Source organism: Ursus maritimus, unplaced genomic scaffold, assembly GCF_017311325.1.
Source record: "Ursus maritimus isolate PB19 unplaced genomic scaffold, ASM1731132v1 scaffold_8, whole genome shotgun sequence".
Taxonomy (NCBI): domain Eukaryota; kingdom Metazoa; phylum Chordata; class Mammalia; order Carnivora; family Ursidae; genus Ursus; species Ursus maritimus.
In genome coordinates this window covers 4021843-4043771 of record NW_024426996.1, presented here as the reverse complement: position 1 = coordinate 4043771, position 21929 = coordinate 4021843, and the positions used below count along the sequence as shown (strand labels likewise).

The window sequence follows — 21929 nt, the reverse complement described above, 5'->3', positions numbered from 1 at the left end:
TTGATTGACGTAACGGGCTTCTGGCTTCTCTTTTTTTTTAAGTTTCTGTTTAAATTCCAGTTAGTTAACATACAGTGTAATGTTAGTTTCAGGTGTACAATAGAGTGATTCCGCACTTCCACACATCACCGGGTGCTCATCACAAGTGCCCTCCTTAATCCCATCACCTATGTAACACATCCTTCCCCACACCTCCCCTCTGGTAACATCAGTTTGTTCTCTATAGTTGAGAGTCTGTTTCTTGCCCCCCCCCCCTTTTTTTCCCCTTTGCTCATTTGTTTTGTGTAACTGGCTTCTTTAATCAATTAAGCACTATCCCAATGTGTTGAATGTGTTAAAGGATATGTGACTTATAAATTGGACTTTTGATTGATACAGTGAATTAGAAATGAATTAATAATACTAGTATCTGATTAAGAATTTTATATTCTCAACAGAAAGATATAGTTTTATATTCAAAGGAAAATGGCTTATAGTAATAGATTAATTAATCTGTATTCAGTGCCTTCACTGTGATTATAAATGTTTGAACCTGATATTAAAGGTATGGTCAGTATCATAGTCTTTTTTTACCTCTGTAGAACTTGGTAGCCCATGATGGTTATGTTTCTTCTGGAAAGCTTCCTTACCTGGTTTAAATGCTTTCATTTTTATCTCTTGTAATTCAGATTTCTGGAGTACCCATTTGGCATTGTAAAACAAAGATTAAAGTTTCACCAATATGTGGACACTGAAATCTATAAATGAGACATTTTGTGAAATAATAAAAATTTAATGAATCATCATTTTTCCTAATGGAAGCTTCTTTATAAAAAATACATATTCTTATTATAATTACTTGATTTACTTATGTTTAATAATTTTTTTTGATATGTGGTGTAAGGTGAGTGTCTTATTTTTTTCTAAACAATTTTCTCAACACCATGTATTGTTTAATCTCCCTATTGGTTGATGATGCTCTTTTTATCATATAATAACTGCTTAATTTAATGTAATTGGGCCAGCTTTGGCATTTGATTCTGTTCCATTAATCTGTTTGTCTATTGTGTTCTAACCATGCTATTTTAATTATATTAGCTTTATGCAGGAAATTTCTCTTTATAAATCTGTCAAAAAGTTTTATTTTCATGGGCTTAATATATCACAGAAATTGTGGAAATGGATTGTCACATTCCTGAAAATTCCTTTGGGAATTGAGATAAGCTATAAATTAATTCGGAAAGAATTGAAAACTCAGTATTTTGTCAACCAAAGAACACAGATTATATCTTATTTTAGTCTTTTTGTGTCTCGGTGAGATGTAGTTTGGTTCATGTTTCCCATACATATCTCATTTTAAGTATTCCTACGTATTTTACATTTTTTGTTTGTTGCAAATGGAGTTTTTCCCATTATAACTTCTAGAGATCAGCTTGAAATCTGTGTTGATTTTTATATTTTTATTTGTATTCAGCTACCTTCTGAATCCACTTAGTAGTTAAAATAAAACTTTTAACTAGTTCTTTTGGGTTTTGCAATCAGAACATCTGGGAAGTGACATTTTTGCTTCCTCTTTCCCTTGTAATTATAGCTGACTTACTGTGTTGGCTTGAATTTCCAGCAAAATAGTAAATAGCAATGATGTGAAAGATATCTTACTTTAATTTCTGCTATTAATGGCAGTCCCTCTAATGCTTCATCATTCAGTATAACACCTCTTGATTTAATGTGAAAAGTTTTTTTCATATTAAGAAAATAGTCTTAATTCAAGCATGATTTTTTTAAAAATCAAGAGTGGTTACCTTTAAAGCATAAACCTTTAGTCTAATCAATTAATATTAAAGATAATATCTGTTACGTTTAATATTATAAAGTTTATAATAAAATTATTTGTTGGGAGCATTATTACTAGAGGAAGTTTTTCTTAAGAATGGGAAGTGCAACATAGTTTTATAATCTCAGAATTAAGACCATTTGGTAAACTAGTGAGGTTCAGTATAATTTGTATTTTCCTTTGTATATTCAGGAACAAATACTTACCTAATAAGAATTAGTACCTAAAGAATAATTAAAATTAACAATATGAATTATATATTGTAGAATATGTGATTATTAAATGGTCTGATTAACATTATAGGAAATTTCTCAATTTAGTACTGCCTAGCCCCCCAAGTTTTCAAAACTACAGACAGTAAAGCATTACTTTTTTAAGGGGTATCTACAATTTTTTTATTAAGTTTTTAAATTTTAATTCCACCGTAGTTAATATACAGTATTATATTAGTTTTGGGTGTACAATATTGCAATTCAAAAATTCTGCACATTACTCAGTGCTCATCATGATAAGTGTGCTCTTTAATCCCCATCACCCTATTTCACCGACCTTCCCTTCGGTAACCGTCAGTTCTCTGTAGTTAAGACTCGGTTTCTGTTTCTCTCTCTCTCTCTTATTCTTTGCTCATTTGTTTTGTTTCTTAAATTCCACATACAAGTGAAATCATATGATATTTGTCTTTCTTTGACTTATTTCACTTTAGCATTATGCACTGGCTCCATCCATGTTGTTGCAAATGGCAAGATTTCATTCCTTTTTATGGAGGAATAATATTCCATAGTGTGTGTGTGTGTGTACCACATCTTCTTTATCCATTCATCTTTTGATGGACATTTGGGCTACTTCCATAATTTGGCTATTGTAAAGGGGTGCATGTATCCCTTTGAATTAGTGTTTTTGTATTTTGGGGGTAACTACCCAGTAGTGCAATTATTTGATTCTAGACTAGTTCTGTTTTTAACTTTTTGAGGAACCTCCATATTGTTTTCCACAGTGGCTGCACCAGTTTGCATTCCCACCAACAGTGCATGAAGATTTCTTTTTCTCCACATCCTTGCCAACACATTGTTTCCGGAGTTTTTAATTTTAGCCATTTTGACATGTGTGAGGTGATACCTCATTATATATATAATATACCTATTTTGATTTGCATTTCCCTGATAGTGAATGATGTTGTGCATCCTTTCATGTGTCTGTTGGCCATCTGTATGTCTTCTTTGAAGAAATTTCTGTTCATGTATTCTGTCCATTTTTTAATTGAATTATTTGGGTTTTTTTTTGTTTTTTGGGGAGTTTTAGTGTTGAGTTGCCTAAGTTCTTGATATATTTTGGCTACTTACCCTTTATCAGATATGTCATTTGCAAATATCTTCTCCCATTCATTAGGTTGTCTCTTAGTTTTGTTGGTTGTTTCCTTTGCTGTGCAGAAGTTCTTATTTTGATGTAGTACCAATAGTTTATTTTTGCTTTTGTTTCCTTTGCCTCAGGAGACATTTTGTAGAAAAATGTTATATGGTCAATGTCAGAGAAATGCATAATGCTGTATTCTAGGGTTCTTATGGTTTCAGGTCACACATTTAGGTCTTTAATCAATTTTGAGTTTATTTTTCGGTATGGTGTAAGAAAGTGGTCCAGTTTCATTCTTTTCAATGTAGATATCCAGCTTGCCCGACACCATTTGTTGAAGATATGTCTCTTTCCCATTGGATATTCTTGCATCTTTTGTCAAAGATTAATTGACCACATAATTGTGGGTTTATTACTGGACTCTGTATTCTGTTCCATTGATCTTTGTGTCTTTTTTTTTCCCCCACCAGTACCATAATGTTTTGATTACTGCAGCTTTATAATATAACTTGAAGTCTGGAATTGTCATACTTCCACTTTTGTTTTTCTTTATCAAGATTGCTTTGGCTGTTCGAAGTCTTTTGTGGTTCCATACAAATTTAAAGATTGTTTATTCCAGTTCTGTGAAAAATACTTTTGGTATTTTGATAGGGATTACATTAAATCTGTAGATTGCTTTGGGTAGTATAGACATTTTAACAATGTTAGTTTTTCCAGTCCATGAGCATAGGATGTTTTTCCATTACTTTGCATTGTCTAGAATTTCTTTCATCTATGTTTTCTAGTTTTCAGAGTGTAAGTCTTTCATCTCTTTAGTTAAATTTATTCCTAGATATTTTACTGCTTTGGGTGTAATTGTAAATGTGATTATTTTCTTAATTTTACTTTCTTCTGCTTCATTTTTAGTGTATAGGAATGTAACAGATTTTTGTACATTGATTCTGTATCCTAAATTCAGATACTGAATTTGTTTATTAGTTCTAGTAGTTTTTTGGTGGAGTTTCAGTTAATCTGCAAATAGTGTAAGTTTTACTTCTTCCTTACCAATTTGGATGCTTTTTATTTCTTTATGTTGTCTGTTTGCCGTGGCTAGGACTTCCAATATTATGTTGAATAGAAGTAGTGAGAGTGGACATTCTTATCTTGTTCCTGATCTTAGGGGAAAAGCTCTCTGTTTTTCCACGTTGAGTATGATGTTAGCTGTGAGTTTTTCCTATATGGCCTTTATTATGTTGAGGTATGTTCCTCTAGACCTACCCAGTTGAGTGTTTTTATCCTGAATGGATATTGTACTTTTTCAGTGCTTTTTTCTGAATCTATTGAAGTGATGGTTTTTATTCTTTCTCTTATTGGTGTCTCAGGTAAAGCATTACTTTTAGTACAAGAAAACTGGTTATAATTGCAAGGTTATATCATATCAGCCTTTGAATTATATCCATAGCTATAAATTTAGGTATTCATTTTTGTTTATGTTTAGATTACTCAACCCTGAAAGCGTGAACTTTATTACTTATGATTTTTCTTACTTTAATGTACTTTTACATGAATTCTTCTTAGTGAGTTTTTAATGGTATGTGAAATTTGGTATTTTAATTTAATATGAAATAATGAAATAGGCATGTAAGTTCTTTTATAAATTACAAAAATGTTTTAAATACTTGGCCTTAAAGATTGTTTCTGAAAGTTTCTAACATTTGACCTTAGGAGAAGAAAGAAACACCAGCCAGAAAAGTAGGCAATTGAAGAAAATTCTTCTTTTTGAAGTTTGATTTTATATAAATCTTACTTCACATAAAACTATAGTTTATCCATTATTTTAAAACTGGAAGAGATATCACACCATGGGAATATGTTTTATACCAAGTTAATAAATAAAAGCAAAGTTATTTCATTTTTCATTGTGACTCATTTATTATTTACTGCAGTTTTCATTTTTTGAGTTATGAATGTATGTGAATATTAATGACCAACTGCAAAATTGTTAAATTGCAAAAATAGTGATTACATTAAAGACAAAATAGAGAGTAAAAGATTAACTCTTTGCTTGAAGTAGTCAAGGGAAGAATAGCCAGGAAATGGAAAAGATCCCAGATTAAGAAATCCTTTTTAGAAACACATTAAAAAAGAGTGATTCTAGTTGAAGAAATGCATGGTAAGTCAGTAATGTATCTTCTTATCTGAATAAAAGATACTACATTATTTTCTGTTTGCTGTACAACTAGATCTTGATGAGGGCCAAAAGTATTATATGCCATATTTTTAACTGTATGTGGTTTATGGTCATTTTACTCTCTTACAACAAATCACTAACAACTAAGGAAATATGAATATTTTATGTTTTTAGTAAGGAGAGTTTAGGTATAATTTTCTAGTGTAATAGTCGTATGATGGGCTATATAATACAGCAAATCTTTATTCTCTAAGTTTTTTAATAGAAGCTAATAGTATTCAGAGCCTTCTGTTGACAGATACATTCACTTGGAAATTTGGGCTGTTTTACTATCGCTTAAAAAACAAACAACGCATTGTATAACTCTTTGAGATTTATGAAAGCTTAGGTAGAACAAACATTTTTTTTTTCCTCTGTAGTTATATAGGGCTGTTGGGGCAGTAGTAGAGAATACTGTGTGACAGTCATGATCCTACACATCGGTGATTCACGTCTTAAGTAAAAGAAGAAGTCCATGTATTGAATGTAGGTGGACCCATTAGAATATTTGTAGAGTATTCGAATATAAAATTCATACTGCCATGATATATCATACTACTTTGGTTAAACATTATTAGTTTAAAGTTAGATTTGGAACATTTTGTACAGTCATGTCATACTTCGACTGCACTCATTTTCAGGTCTCATTCATACATATAGTCAACACTTTTAATTATTATGTTGCAAACATTGTGGTATCTCCTAATAATGGCAGAAATTTAGTCCCTGCCCTCAGAATCTCATTATTTTGTGATAGAGACCGATAAGTAAATGTAAAATTACAATTTTTCGTAAGTGCTGTAATAGAGGTATGTTCAGTGTCTGGGGGAGTACATCTATTCAGTGACCTTAAAAAAAGTAAAGATAGCTATGTCAGATCAAAAGGGAATAATCATAAAATGAACTAAAGGCAATATTATATGATAATTCAACTTTTAAAAAATATCAGTTCTTCAATTGTTAATTGAATTGGTTTTTGTTTATTTTGTATAAAATAACTACTAGAAGTTATTTTATATGAAACAGAATGAACTCATTTATGCTTTGTTGTGCTGTGAATGTCTCTAATAGTATGCATGCTGATACTTTTGGTTCATTAACCATGCTTTTTCTTTCTTTTTCTTTTTCTTTTTTTCTTTTTAAAACTTGATTGATTTACTACCTGATTAAAGCATGGGATTTTAACAGTATACATAAACTTTTTACATAGAAAACTTTACATAGCATTTCATATTATATGATTCTGCTAGTTCTTTAAAAAAATGTATGCATCCATTGGGCAAGGAATACTTTTCATTAAATTATCAATATTAAATGCACTTAATCATCATGTAGATTAAACAAATGTAGCTAACTTTCAGACATTTTAAGTAGGTAAAACATACACTTTGCACATAAAGAAATATTTGGTGGAAATATGCAGATAAAATGTTTAAAAAATTTGAATACTGAAAAAAACTACACCTATGATGAGTGTCTTTTTTTGAGAACAAGGATTTCCAGATACATTCATTCTTTTAAATATTTAGCTTTGGTTTCTTTGTTTCTCAAACTACAAAGCTGCTGATAGCGAAACTCCAGGATTTCACATGAGTTCAGGCTATGTCTACCTTAACACAAATGTTAAAACATACACTATTAAGATCCCAGCTTCTGTGTCAACCAGTTCTAGACTGGGCTATCCATAAAGTAGCTATTGACCCCATGTGACTTTTGAGTACTTGAAAGGGGACTAGTTGAAATTGAGATGATTTATAACCTCAGAGACAGTCCTTTAAAAAAAAGTAAAATGACTCAATTTTTGTATTGATTACATATTGAAATGATAATATTTTATATAAATAAAATGCTTGTTAAGCTTAATTTCGTTTGTTTCTTTTTACCTTTTTTAACGTGGCTGCTAGAAAATTTTTAATTATTTATGTGGCTCACATTTTATTTCCATTGGACATTACTGTTTTATACCGATGTTTCTCAAACTGTAGGTACATAAAAATTATTTGGAAGGATTGTTAGAACACAAGTACTTGGGTTCTATCCTCAGAGATTCTGATTCAGTAGTTTTGTGTGGGGCTCAAAAATTTGCATTTTTAATAAGCTCCCAGTGGATGCCGATGTGCTAATCTATGGATCACATTTTAAGTAACAAGGTTCTAATGTGGACAGTTATCTTTTCAGTGGGGTTGAAATGATGTCTAGGATGAATCAAAGGCCATATCAGTGTTCACCCAATCTGTTACTTGGTATAGTCTATAAATAAGATACTGTCATACCGTGTAGAGAAACTTAAAATTATGAATTTTGTGCTAGACCTTTGAAGAAAAATTTGTGGAATTTTGTCAAAGACTAACTTTTTAAAAATGAGTGTATTTGTTATCGTATAAATAGGAAAATAAAGAGAAAATTAAAAGCAACTGTTTGTCAAATAGGAAAGTAAGATTCAGTCTATCATTTCTAAGACCACAGAATTTACTTACACATCTAAAGAAAGGAGAGGAGGAAATTTAGTAAAAAAACAACAATAACATATAGTTGTAAAGGTATAAAGCTGTGACACAGAGAGACCTTTTATCTGACACAAAGAGCTTTTATCTAAAGTATTTGCTTTCTTCTTGGATATTTTTCCTCATTTCTGTATTTTTTTTATTTTTATTTTTTATTTTAGGGAGAGCAGAAGTGGGAGGGGCAGGGAGAAGGAGAGAGAATCACAAGCAGAATCCATGCTAAGCATGGAGCCCTATGTGGGGCTCGACCTCACAACCTGAAGATCACAACCTGAGTGGAGACCAATAGTGAGATGCTCAAACTACTGTACCACCCAGGCACCCCTCATTTCTGTATTCTTAAAAACAGTTAAACAGGGGATGATGAAAGATAAGGTAGAGAGAAGTCAGAGGAGGGGGACAATAGTGGAGGATGGAAGAGAATAGTAAATAATAATAAAAAGCAATGAGGACATAGAAGATTGTATTTAAGGTTGGGAACAATTCCTTAGTGTCTTCTATGATACTTGCAGACTTGTTGGGCTAACTGTTTTCAGGGCCAAGGAAGGATTTATTCATGGTTTTACCTTAGCAAATAGCAATAGCTGGTTTTACCTTAGCATATAGTTACTCAGGCTTAATGAAGAGCCCCAGTCTTTTAAAGAAAATCTTTTTTTTCTTTTCCTTTCTTTTTCTTTTTCTTTTTCTTTTTCTTTTCATTTTCTTTCCCTTCCTTCCTTCCTTCCTTCCTTCCTTCCTTCCTTCCTTCCTTCCTTCCTGATAGCCCTAAGACTAGAAAATACTTTTTAATACTGATCCTTAATCTTTATCCTTGCCATTGCCACTCATTGGTCCTATTTCTAGCTCCTGGATAAACAAACAGTATGTTTCCTCTCTAACAGATCTTCTGTATTTGGGGATAATTGTCATATTTCTTATTTCCTCAGTTGGCCCTTGTATGATGCCAAAGAGACAGTAGTATGTTGATAAAAAGTAGTAGAGCAAAGGTTGAGAATATTTTTTCCTACTATCTGTATGGTGTGTGTGTGTTCTTATTTGGAAGTACTTGTTTAAGAGGATAAGATGATCGTCTTTTCTAGGGGCAGAGGTATATTAGGGTTCTCAAGAGAAATAGAACCAATAGGATGTATGTGTGAGTGTGTATGCCTATACATATATATGTGTGTGTGTGTGTGTGTGCAGGGATGAGCGATACTTATTTTAAGGAATTGGCTCACTTGATTATGGGGCCCGGCAGATCTAAAATCTGCAGGGTGGGCTGGAAAGATGGCAACCCAGAGAAGAGCTGATATTGCTGTTCAAATCTGAAGGTGGTCTGTTGGCAAAATTTCCTCTTGCTGGGGTCGGGGACGTGTGTGGTGGGGGGATGGGGAGAAAGGGTTAAGGAGGTTAGTCTTGTTTTATTCAGGCCTTCATCTGTTTAGATAACGTCTAGCCACATGATAGAGGGCAATTTGCTTTACTCACACTCTATGCGTTTAAATGTTAATCTCATCCAAAAACATCCTCACAGAAACATTCAGAATAATGTTTGAACAAATACCTGGGCACCATGGCCCAGCCAAGTTGACACATAAAAGTAACCATCACAAGTGGAATATATATTCTAAAGTATCAAAATGGATTGTGTGGCAATAATATTATGTTTTTGGGATAACTACTAGTGAGGAATGATGCCATTAGTATTAGAACTTTCCACACAAGAATCTATAATTGATTTTACTGAGCTTTTCCATGACCTATTTTTTTTTTTTTTAAAGATTTTATTTATTTATCTGACAGAGATAGAGACAGCCAGCGAGAGGGAGAACACAAGCAGGGGGAGTGGGAGAGGAAGAAGCAGGCTCATAGCGGAGGAGCCTGATGTGGGGCTCGATCCCGTAACGCCAGGATCACGCCCTGAGCCGAAGGCAGACGCCCAACCGCTGTGCCACCCAGGCGCCCCTCCATGACCTATTTTTTAATATTCATTGGGATAAATCCCAAAATGAAGCTCGAGGCAGAGTAATGTTTTTTTTTTTTTTTTTAAAGACATAGATTCAAAGTCTAGGTTTTAGCACACAGTGTTCTGTGAGGTGAGTTCATTTTAGATGCATGTAATTTTCTCTTCCCATAGTTAAGTATTACACATCTTTTCTATTCATTGTACTAAAGAAGCAAACAGAATGTTTTCATTTGGCTCATAATAACTTAGTTATGGATTGATCATCTTTTCTTTCTGATGTGTGCATGTGGGAAGGATAATATAAAGGCCAGGTAATTTTCTGCAATGCTTTCTGAAGGTTTAAAGAACATTTTTGCATACGTTTGCTTTTGAAAACATGTAACCTAAGGCCCGATTAGCTTAATGCAAAGTGAAAACTTCAAGTCTCTGCATGAGCTAGTGATAGGTAATTCTACAAGAAAACTTCCATTCTTGGTGTGAGAATCCCTAAAATATAAGGCAGTCTCCTTATAAACTCAGTCCTCTTTTCTGTTAAAAGTAATTGCAACTGCTACAACATCAATAAATTTAACCTGGTGCTCCATCTTTAGTATTCTTTTTTTTTTTTTTTAAGATTTTTTAATTTATTTATTTGACAGAGATAGCCAGCGAGAGAGGGAACACAAGCAGGGGAGTGGGAGAGGAAGAAGCAGGCTCCCAGCGGAGGAGCCCGATGTGGGACTCGATCCCGGAACGCCGGGATCACGCCCTGAGCCGAAGGCAGACGCTTAACAACTGCGCTACCCAGGCGTCCCTCCATCTTTAGTATTCTATAACGGTTGTTTATATATCGCTCTGAACTTAGCATATATTGTTTATCCCTTTTTCATTTGTATTCAGCTACAGACTCTTTAAGGGCAGGGCAGTTCTTCAACTAGCATTAATTGGGTACCACCATACATTAGTTGGTACTTTGCCCTGGAGAGTAGATAGATAAGTAGTGGATACATTTTAATACAGTATAATACATTATGTAATAGAGCTGATTCCTAAGTACTGGGGAAACAGAGAGCTAGAGTCAAGTCCTATTGTAAGAGTCTTTCAAAGTGTCACATAGGGACTGACATTTCATCTGGAACTTAATGGATAAATGAGTGTTTTATGGGTGTATACTTCTTGTTCTACTTGCCTCCTCTTCAGACCTTGAATAATACCAACCATCTACCTATTCCACTTCCCAATTCTGGTAGCCTTCCACTGTTGGCAAAAAAATATCACCCAGTGTTATGGATTGTTGTTATTACAACTTAGGGTCTCTAGCCTTAGCTGGTAATACTTTTACATATTCCTCTTTTGTAGAATATATTTTTCTCCTTCTCTGCTTAGAATATGCTTGATTGCCCTTCAAAACTTGGCTCACATGTTACCTTCTTATTGAAAAATTCTATGATCTTTACAGAGCTGTGATTGCTTCTCACTATATAGATTGTACATAACCTCATTGTGGTATCAGTCACATTGAATTGTGGTAATTTATTAACCTCTCTCTTTCTAGACAGCTTTCTGAGAATGTGATTTGTATCCTATTTATCTTTTATTCCCAACATAATAAAGACTCAGTAAGAATAAATTTTTTGGAATGATCTCATCTATTCCCAAGTCTTCAACTACCAAAAAGGTGCTAAGAACTTGGGAAACAGTTACAACATTGTGTGCGAGTATTGGGGGAGAGGTGTGAATTTGACAAGCAGAATCATCATGCTGGATTTTGAAAATACTGTGCACTTACCCAGGTAATATGAGGGCCTAAGGTTTAAGAGAAGAACATCCCAAGCAAAAGAAACACTGTACATAAAATCACAGTGGTAGGAGGAAATGTATAGTTCAATTAGAAACTGAAATGTTTGGTATGGCCAGCAAAAAAAAGGGTACGTTCAGGGAAGGGGCAAGAGATGATAAATGGAAAAGGGAGTAAGGGTTCAACTTATGAAAGGAATTTTATGCCATGTGTTTTTGTCTGCTTAGGCTGCTATAACAAAATACCCCAGACCGGATGGCATTTCTCATAGTTCTGCAGGTTGGAAAGTCCAAGTCAAGGCATTGGCAGATTCAGTGTCTGGTGAGACCTGCTTCCTGATTCATAGACAGCTGTCTTTTTGCTGGAACCTCACATGGTAGAAAAAGCCAGGCATCTTTCTGGAGTCTCTTTTGTAAGGGCACAAATCTTATTTGTGGGAACCAGCCCCCTATGACCTAATCTTGTCCCAAAGGCCCCACCTCCTAACAGCATCACACTGGGGTTAGGTTTCAGAATACGAATGGCAGGGTGGGGAGAGGGGCACAAACATTCCATCTGTAGTACCATGCTAGGGAAACTAGCAAAAGCAAATAAAAATCAGATTTGTGTTTTGAAAAAATCATTGTGGTAGCAGACTAAAAGAGGAGTTGGGGGATAGCCAAGAAGAAAGAGGAGGAGGACGACAGTTTTTCTCAGAAACCAGGAGTTAAGGATAGGTAATGTCATAGAGAAGTTTCGGTGTGAAGGAATGAAATACTTGCACTCTGAATTGTCAGGAAAGGTTATCTGTTGACCATGATGGAGAATATGAGAATATGGCAAATATAGAGAAGAGTAAATGTATAGAATTACTGGCTTAGGAAATGTGAAAGGGAAATGACTAGAGATAAATAAAAGGACTACTGAGCAATGTTGAAGGTCCAATTAAGATTGTAAAATGTGAATTTGTGGAGCTAGCTCTATCATATTTAATAACATTTTAAAATTGAAGAGCAGGAAGAAATATATGACTGGGTTCATCTAGTGTCAGGGATTGAATGACAAGGTGAAATAGATAAGGTTTTAGGAAACTGAGGTAATACTAGAATTGCTGAAATCATTGATCATTGTATTCAGAGTAGGTAAAATCAGTCATGGAAAGGGCTGATAGGTTGGGAAAAGAAGGAGGAGTTGAATGAATACGTACTAATAAGGAAATAAAATACATGATAAAATAGAAGAATGTGATCAGAAAGTGATTTCCAGATTTAAACTTTCAACTGTGTAGCAGCTCTACGTGATGAAGGGGCTGGTGCCCTGCATTTTATGTGTGGTGGACTGTTAAAGAGCAGTGGAGAATTAGGCCATTTATTGAAGTCAGGGAATGTGAGGCCAAGTTATTAGCCACTTTATGTAGATTCACAGTTATTCAGAACAATGGCAGGAATTGGAGGGAAGAGAGAATTCAAGAATAAAATCCAGTGTTCTTGAAGATTGGAATACTAGTGATGAGAAAAGTGTCACCGGATGGTAGAAGTTGAAAAGATAGAAATTGTTTTTGAGTAAAGCCAGAGGACAAATGGTTTGCAAAAGATATTTTTGAGCTAAGAAAATACCAGCTCAAGCTCCAAGCCCTGAGTCTTGGAGTAGAAGGGGAGGAAAAGAGAGTTGAGGAGTTGTGCTTAAGAGCACTTCAAGGGAAGTCTCCGGAGAAGGATTCCAGCGACAGTGAAGGTAGGGAGTTAGGGTTCTAGGAGGGTCTGGTGTTTGTATACAATAGTTAAGGGATCCAAAGGGCACAGTAAAGAAGGGTACAGATGAGGTCTGAAGAAGTTTTGGGATGGGGAAGTTTTTTAACTGACCATCTCACAATTATTCTTTTCCCAGTTACCTTGTTCTGTATCACTTGGGAAATTGTCATCCTTTTTTCAAATTTTATCATCTTTTTTCAAACTCTCTGCTTAGCAGAGTGAATTCTTCTTTGACTAATATTTCCCCTTTTTTTCTCCTGGATTAGGCACTATTAAAAGACCTCCATCCTATTTTTTTCTCTTACCACTTAGGTAGGACCACCCTGTGGTGCCCTGCTTTCTCTCTTAGGACATTTTGCCTTGACCTTTACCCCTGTTGGTTTGTAGAATTTTTGTAATTTGATATTTGTCTTTAGTACTATGGAGACCTAAGCACTTACCTCAGTGGCATGATATCTGGTAAATCTAGGACCAACTGGAAAAACTTTCAGCACTCATTTTAGGGTGCTACATATTACCATTCCCTACAGTCTGCAAAGAGCATTTTTAGTTTTTAGAGCACAAACACCCTTTTCTCCCTCCTTTTCTCATTACACAGAGCTCCTCCTTGAGAGAAGCCATGAAATTTGAGAGAGCTGACCCTCATCTCTACACCCAAGGTTATGGCGTCTATTCACTGAAATTGCTTCAGGCCTAAACTGATCAATACATGGCATGGCATCCATCTGGCCAAATAATTAAGTCAGATTGGTTCAGTTCATGTGGGCCTTGGTACTTTTGGTCTTTATTTTGAGATGGGGAGAGAAGAGACTTCTGTGTTGCTCTCCTGTAAAACATGGAACTGGTACAACCATTTTTCCTGCATGATACAAGCTTATCTGATAATGTTAACACACAGAAAGAATTGAGGAGAGCTCACAGTAATGGAGCAGGAGCAGGAAACCATTCATGAAGCTCACTGTACTTTCGGATTTTACAATTAGCGAATTGTAAGCTAGTACATTCATCTATTGGAATATAATATTGGAGTATACAGTAGTTTCTGTTACTTGTAGTATGTCTTCATATATACAGGTTTAAAATAGATTTTCTGTTTATAAAATAATTCCAGCATATGGTATAGAACTTAAAAATACAGAAAACAGGGACGCCTGGGTAGCTCAGGATTCCTACTGAATCCTACAGATGTTAAATCTCTTTAGCTTTCTTTTTTTTTTTTTTTTTTTTTTTTTTAAGATTATTTATTTATTTATTTGACAGAGATAGAGACAGCCAGTGAGAGAGGGAACACAAGCAGGGGGAGTGGGAGAGGAAGAAGCAGGCTCATAGAGGAGGAGCCTGACGTGGGGCTCGAACCCGGAATGCCGGGATCACGCCCTGAGCCGAAGGCAGACGCTTTAACCGCTGTGCCACACAGGCGCCCCCTCTTTAGCTTTCTTTATGTTTTCACCTAAGGTATTTGACAGTAGGGTGGAGATGGGTCTTGCTCTGAAAATATTCCTTCAGTGTGCTTTATATAACCTCATTGTCTTAATTTGTAGTGAAGAAATCCACATTTACTGGACGCCTGGGTGGCTCAATTGGTTAAGCATCTGCCTCCGGCCCAGGTCATGATTCCAGGGTCCTGGGATCGAGTCCTGCATTGGGCTTCTTGCTCATCAGGGAATCTGCTTCTCCCTCTGCCTGCTGCTCCCCCTGTTTGTGCTCTCTCTCTTTCTTTCTGACGAGTAAATAAAGTCTTTAAAAAAAAAATCCACATTTACTATAGGGGCCATATTTTCAGTACTTTCGACTTTTAAGTGAATATTCTGGTTATATACTCAGCTTTTACTACAGTCACTAAAATACTTCCTCCTGGTGTTTACTTTCTCAGTAAATATCTTTATTTTTTAACCACAGAACTCTTAATTTTTTAGCAACTATTTTATGACCTAGTTAGTTGTAATTTTAAAGAAGGTAGTCAAACTAGTAGATCTCCCTGCTTATTCTTGCAGTGATTTCCAAACACATAACTTCTCCCACTCCACAGCTTTCATTATCCCTGGAATTGAAATGACTGCAAGACTATCAAAATCATTTATTGTAATTTTATAAAATGACTGTCACAACTTACTCTTTTAGTAAGACTTGTTTCTGATAGTGAGTCATTGTGTAAATGGGTCTTTGTTCTGCCCTCTTTCTTTTCATGACTGCATGCATTTTCTTTCCTGCATCTCATGTTCCTTTTCTTTGCTTAAAATCCTTACTGGAGGAAAAAGGTTCTTACCAGTGAAAGAAATACCATTTTATTTATTTTCTATTCCCTACTTCATATACTTCCATTTGTCAGGCCCTTACTTTAATCTTATACTTAGCATATTCTTCTTACACATTTTAAATCTATTTTAAACCTGCTTCACTTTCTCTATACTTAGTTCCTTTTCTTTCCTTCAGTCACTGCTTCAATTTATGTATCTCAAAATACTACACATTCCCTTATCACTCAGTTGTATTACTTCAGTTCTTACTCTTGCAAAATATCTCAAATAAAAATATTTCTTGCAAAATATCTCAAATAAAAATATTTCTCGCAAAATACCATGGTGAATCTAGTCACGGTATTGTCATCACCACGTATCTTTAAATAAGTTGTGGTAGAAAGAGCACTAGACTGTAGGAACCAGAAAAACTGGATTCTTTTTCCTTTTCCAATATAATCTTGTTGTGCGGCTTTATTTGTAATGTGAAGAAAACATGACCTATAATGCTGTTTCACATGACTTTTTAAAAATGATGAGCTTAAATAAATAAATAAAATGATGAGATTATATGTTTGAAATTGCTTTGAAATTTTAAAAAGTGCTCTCAATATAAATTTAAGGTGGTTATGTTGGTCAGATATCATTAGGAGGATTGAATGGCTTTTAATCAGCTATCTTTAAGTGAGGACACAGACTCTGAGCAGGAATTACCTAAAGTGAGGGGTGGTGGCATTTCAGAGAGGACACGTGCAGTAGGGAGGTATAAGATAAGATTGATTTGTATTATTACAAGTAATTTAGTGTGGCTAGAGTAGAGGATGTCAGTGGGGGAGCATCAGGAGACAGGTTGGGAAATATGGCAGATGTGCTTGACTTTCATTAAATGTTATAGTGGATCATTTAAAGATTTAAGTAGAGGAGTGACATGAAGTTTACATTTTCAGAGGTTTATTTTGTTATCATTGTAGATGACAGATGGGGGATGGGAGTGGAGTTAGGGAGAGTCTTGAGGAGGCTACTGGATTTAATAAAGGTCAGAACTGAGAACTTTAACATGGTTATAGAAAGGATAGATACAAAAGATGCTAGTGAGATGGAATCTATAGAAGCTGCACTCTGATTAAATGTGGGTGGTAGAAAGGCATTTACTAAAGGCAAGTTTATAATCATTCTAGGGCTTCTGGCTTCGACGGATTCCCTGCCATTCAATAGATAGAGACTAGAATGAATTTGAGGGGAAAAGGGTAAATTTGATTTTGGGAATATTAAATTTGAGATATTTATGGCATATCCAAGTATAAATTCTTTGTTTCCAGTTGGATAAAAGAAGAGAGGATTTGGGACTTGGGTGTACTATGCCCACATTTGATGAAATGATGCCCTGCATTTGGGTTAGATCTCTTAGGCACATGGTCAGGTCTTTTGTTACACCCTATTATAAAAATCCACCCCTTGAGAAGTAATGCATAGTTCCCTAGGGAACAAGACACATGGCCCTTTGAGCCATGAGTCATATTCCTGGTCCTTGCAGTCAATCCAAAATCTGAGTCTTTCCCTCATAGTCTGTCATAAGGATCCCTTGGACATGTAATGTAAAGACACCAGTTCTTTATTGTTTCTATAACTCTAAGTGAAACTGCAAATACTTTTTATTACTCTAAAACAATACTATCAATCTAATCTAAATACATTTTTAATCTAATAGAGTTATAGTAATAGTCATTTTTGTTTTTCTAACTTGGAGTTTGCTATAAAATGGTTATCAGATGTTTTCCATTAATTTATTCTCAAGTAGCCTATCTGCTGTCATAATAATAACATAAATTCAGCTTATCTTAGTAGCATACCTGAAAACCTCCTTTTGGTGTTTAACTGTAAAACCAGTTATTTTAATGTATTTACTTAGCAGCTTTGTTGTGAACTTTAGCCTTTCTAGAAGGACTTATGGGTTCCTTCTCATTCCACTTACTCTCTTCCACTGGGTTATTTATTGGCCTTGAGAAGTTCTGAGTAGTGCTTTAACTTCTCCTAGATGGCATTGTATGGCATCGGCATTGTATGGCATCTTGTTTTACTCTTCTTTCAAGTTTCTCTGACCTGATTGCCCACTTTTCTTGTTCTTTCTTTCAGTGGCAGTTTCATAACTAAGTTGCCACCTTGCCATCAGGAAGTGAGGTGGAATGTGGACATAGGACTGCAGAGACACAATGAGTGCTTGCAAAACTGCAAGGCCACTGTGATGGATATGACTCCTGTAGTCGTGCCCACAATATTATTGTAGAATAGCGATTGTCCTTCATATGTGGGTCCTTCAAAATTCAAGGACTGCCAGCTGCCTATTATTTGTAGGCATACTCAAACATTTTTATGACTGCACCTAAATGTGAAGGGGAAGAAAAGATACTGAATTGATTCCTACAAACATTTAAAAGGAGTGTAGTTAAAATGTCAATAGTAGTCTGGCTAAAGATAATGAAAAGTCTGCCTTTTTTTTTTTTAAAGACTCCTGATCACAGTGCATGATTTCTTTACAAGCAGTCAATCATTTAGATTGCAAATGCTAACCACTGACTACTTCTTAATGTTCTTTTAAAATTATTTCAAGAGTGCTCACAGATATCTGAGAACATCTTTTAGTTCACAGATAGATATACCTTTTGAGATGCAGTAGAATGCCAGTGCAGAAAGTATATATGAAATGAGACTGCAACTTTGTAATTATTTATTGTACAGTGGCATTTTAGTGATAAGCTGTTTTTGGTTATGTTTTTATGCCAAAGGAAAGAAGATAATTCCCGGCTGTTTAATTTAATTTGCAACTTACATAGAAATCCATGTGCTGGCAGGTTAATAGAATTCCTGTTAGATTTTTCTAAATTGTATATCAGATACATGTAAAAAAACAGATTATGATTTTCCCTTTTATTTCTCTAATAATAGGATTAAAAAAATACTGTTCCTAAATCTTCATTTTAGCACAGCTATTTTTCCCAATTCCTTGGATTATAACCTGTGGCAAGTTTCATCAGAATGTAAGGGGTTGGTATTGTTTGTTTTCTTTTTCCCCCCTTACCCCTGGTAGTTCAGCTCTGATGTTAAGTCATTCTTTCAGTTATGGTTAAAATGAGACATGCATGGGTGATTTGCACTTAACTGCTCGCCTCCACACACACAAATGCCTCAGCTTCACATCTAATCATGATTCATGCCTTACGCCAGACTCTTGCTGTCATCCCAGCATCAGCAGATGGTGGGACAAGACCCCTGGGGCAGTCTGCCCCAGCATTCTGGGGTTATACATCTTCTGGTAGCAATGGTCAGAAAAGGAAGAATTTTAACATGGCAAATTGAGTTCAGTTCTTTTTGGCTTCTTGGAGGAAAAAAATCAATTAATGGAAATTTAGTGTCTGATTTTCAGATGGTACCTTAAAAACTTATTTTTTAGTCCAAGAAACAAAAGTAAAATGTCACATTATATTTTATAAATATGCTTGCTGACAGCGTCTGTGTTTAAGTCCCATCATGGGTAGTTTCTGTTTGTAATAATCTGAATTATGAGAAACATAGTAGGAAACTGCCCATAGGAGGACAGGTTTTCTATATTCATGCTTAACTAAGCTTTCTGTTCTTAAAAAAAAAAAAAAAATACCGGTGGATGCCAGGTAAACCACATGTCATTTTGTTAGTGATAGAATCTGAAGTTGCTGTTTATGCTCTGTGATTAGTATGATTGGTGACTTTAGACAAGTTTACTTCATCTTTCTGGGCTCTTTCTTCACTTAATAAATAAGTGAAGAATATCCTTCAAAATATCTTTTTTATTTTACTACATAAATATAAGAAACTAAAATAGTATTTGCTGTATGAAAATGTACCAGGCTTATGGTAGCAACAGGAAATGCATGGATGGAGTTTCAACATCGGATAATCTTGGTTACTCAAGCTATAGTACTCATGTCTTAGGTGAGCACACACACACATTTAATGAGTTGCAAATAACTTTTTTTAAAGTAATAAATCCACATAAGTATAATTTTCCATATAATTTACTATTTCTTCAGCCATTTCACAGTTCTAGCTTCTTTTGATGAAGTTAAGGTTCTTTAGCTCAGAATCCTGCATAGTCAAGGGGTGCACAGAACAGTGTTTTTAACTTTTTTGACCAGAACCTATAATTAGAAATGCATTTTACATGGAGTAGTACATGTGCATACACATAGTTCAAACCAAAATTGCACTGTTTTACCGTACTATGGCAGAATATTTTTCTATCCTTTTGTTGTTGTTGCAGATGTTAATTCTGTTTCTCTTTTTAAGAAATTACTGGTTCTTGTTCACAAAGCCAGAGTTCCTAATGGATTGGGATCCATAATTTGAAAAGTACTGTACTAAAGAATCAGCACTTACTACAAAGAAATACATTCTTGGGGCACCTGGGTGGCACAGCGGTTAAGCGTCTGCCTTCGGCTCAGGGCGTGATCCCGGCGTTCCGGGATCGAGCCCCACATCAGGCTCCTCCGCTATGAGCCTGCTTCTTCCTCTCCCACTCCCCCTGCTTGTGTTCTCTCTCTCGCTGGCTGTCTCTGTCTCTGTCAAATAAATAAATAAAATCTTTAAAAAAAAAAAAAAGAAATACATTCTTTTTGGGGGGTAGTCTCTCAAATTATTAAAAATTATTTTCCTATTCTCTGTTGATCACATCAGCTGCCATTTACTTAACAAGTGGTCTTTAGAGTTCCCTCTTATTTGTATGTACATCCAAAGGCTGTAAAGGATATAGAGGACTGAATTTAAATTGAATGTTTTTGATGTAGCATTCCATGATTCATTGTTTGCATATAAAACCCAGTGCTCCACTACATCGAAAGCTAATGATGTACTGGTGACTAACATATAATAAAAAATAATAATAAAAAAAATTAAAAAATAAATTGGATGTTTTAATGAGCTCTATAAATCTGTCTTTAAACACATGCCATTCCTCTTCATTGTTTAGAATCAAATAGTAATTTTAAGTTCTATGTCTTTGAGTTTTTTTTACTTCCATCATCATTCCAGTGTTCTTACTGTCTTTAATTGGTCATGCTTTCAATAACAGGTACATGAATGACTTGGTTTCACAGAATTGGTATTTTAACAAAGAAGAGAGAAAGAAGTAGGGGACTCTTACATTTCTGTATCAACAAATAGAATTCTGAATACCGTGGCCTTGTTGCCGCTTACTATTTCTCTTCTCCATTAGTAGTCATTTGAATGAGTTATATGAAAAACATAGTAGTTTTCAAAAGAGAGAGCACAGAGGGGGTTTGAATGAGTTATATGAAAAACATAGTAGTCATTGGAAATATAGTCTCTTTGTATGATTCCATATAAAATGACATAAAGTGAATTTTTTCCTTATTTAATTGTCATTAAAAATTGCTTTAGTACTGTAGGAAACCATAGAAATTATATATATAATGATATGTCATTAAAAATTCAGAAGGGGGGGCGCCTGGGTGGCTCAGTAAGTTAAGCTTCTGCCTGCGGCTCCGGTCATGATCTAGGGGTCCTGGGATCGAGCCCCATATCAAGCTCTCTGCTCGGTGGGGAGTCTGCTTCTCAGTCCCCCTCTGTGCTCTCTCTCTCTCAAATAAATAAAATCCTTTTAAAAAAAAAGAAGAAGAAAAAAAAATTCAGAAGGGAAGTAGATAAAAAGCATTCCTAATCTGAACAGACCAGGTTGGAACTAACATTGAAAAGTAAATATGGTGTGCAAATGGCATATTCAGAAAAGATTCCTTTATAATCTGACTTTAGATAGACAAAACATTGTATCATAAAGTGTTTTGTGCAAATGAAAACTCAAGATAAAAGCAGCTTGTTGAACTAAAGATTATAAATATATTTATATTTATATAAATGTATATACTTGAATGTATATTGAACTAATTTCTGTTATGAATGGTGCAAATTCTTGAAGACTTTATTGTAGATAAAGTTGTCAGTATTAGTGTTGAAGGTTTTCATTTAAGTTCTTTGTATGTATCTCTTTCAGATATGGAAACGAGTGAAAAAATCCAAGGAAGTGGAATACTTCAGCTGTTTGCAAGTCTGTTGATTCCACAGTCTTCCTGCACAGCCAAAGTAGCTAACATCATAGCAGAAGTAGCCAAAAATGGTGAGGTTTTCCTCAAGAACTTTTCTGCTGGGAACATCTTCAGTTTTACACCTCACTTGTCAGTATGTTTTATTAATTTATGTTTTAATTTTGTAGATTAGACATTGTCCATTTCTTTCTGTTTTTCTTTTCTTTGCCTTTTTTCCCATATAATTGTTGCAAATGACTATAATAATAGTCATTCTATTCATACATTTCCATTCC

At 34.8% G+C, this 21929-nt stretch overlaps 1 protein-coding gene across 6 annotated transcripts in view; it reads left to right on the top strand.

Moving 5' to 3' along the window:
- Positions 1-21929, top strand: part of RAP1GDS1 (Rap1 GTPase-GDP dissociation stimulator 1) — a 145245-nt gene that overhangs the window by 36052 nt on the left and 87264 nt on the right. For 4 of the 6 annotated variants that reach the window (XM_008707181.2, XM_008707182.2, XM_040624986.1 and 1 more), the window contains exon 3: positions 21603-21725. In XM_008707181.2, the coding sequence (XP_008705403.1) occupies positions 21603-21725 (123 nt within the window). Of the gene's footprint in view, positions 1-21602; positions 21788-21929 lie in introns of those variants that run through there. The other 2 variants (XM_008707183.2, XM_008707184.2) reach the window with 2 other exon arrangements.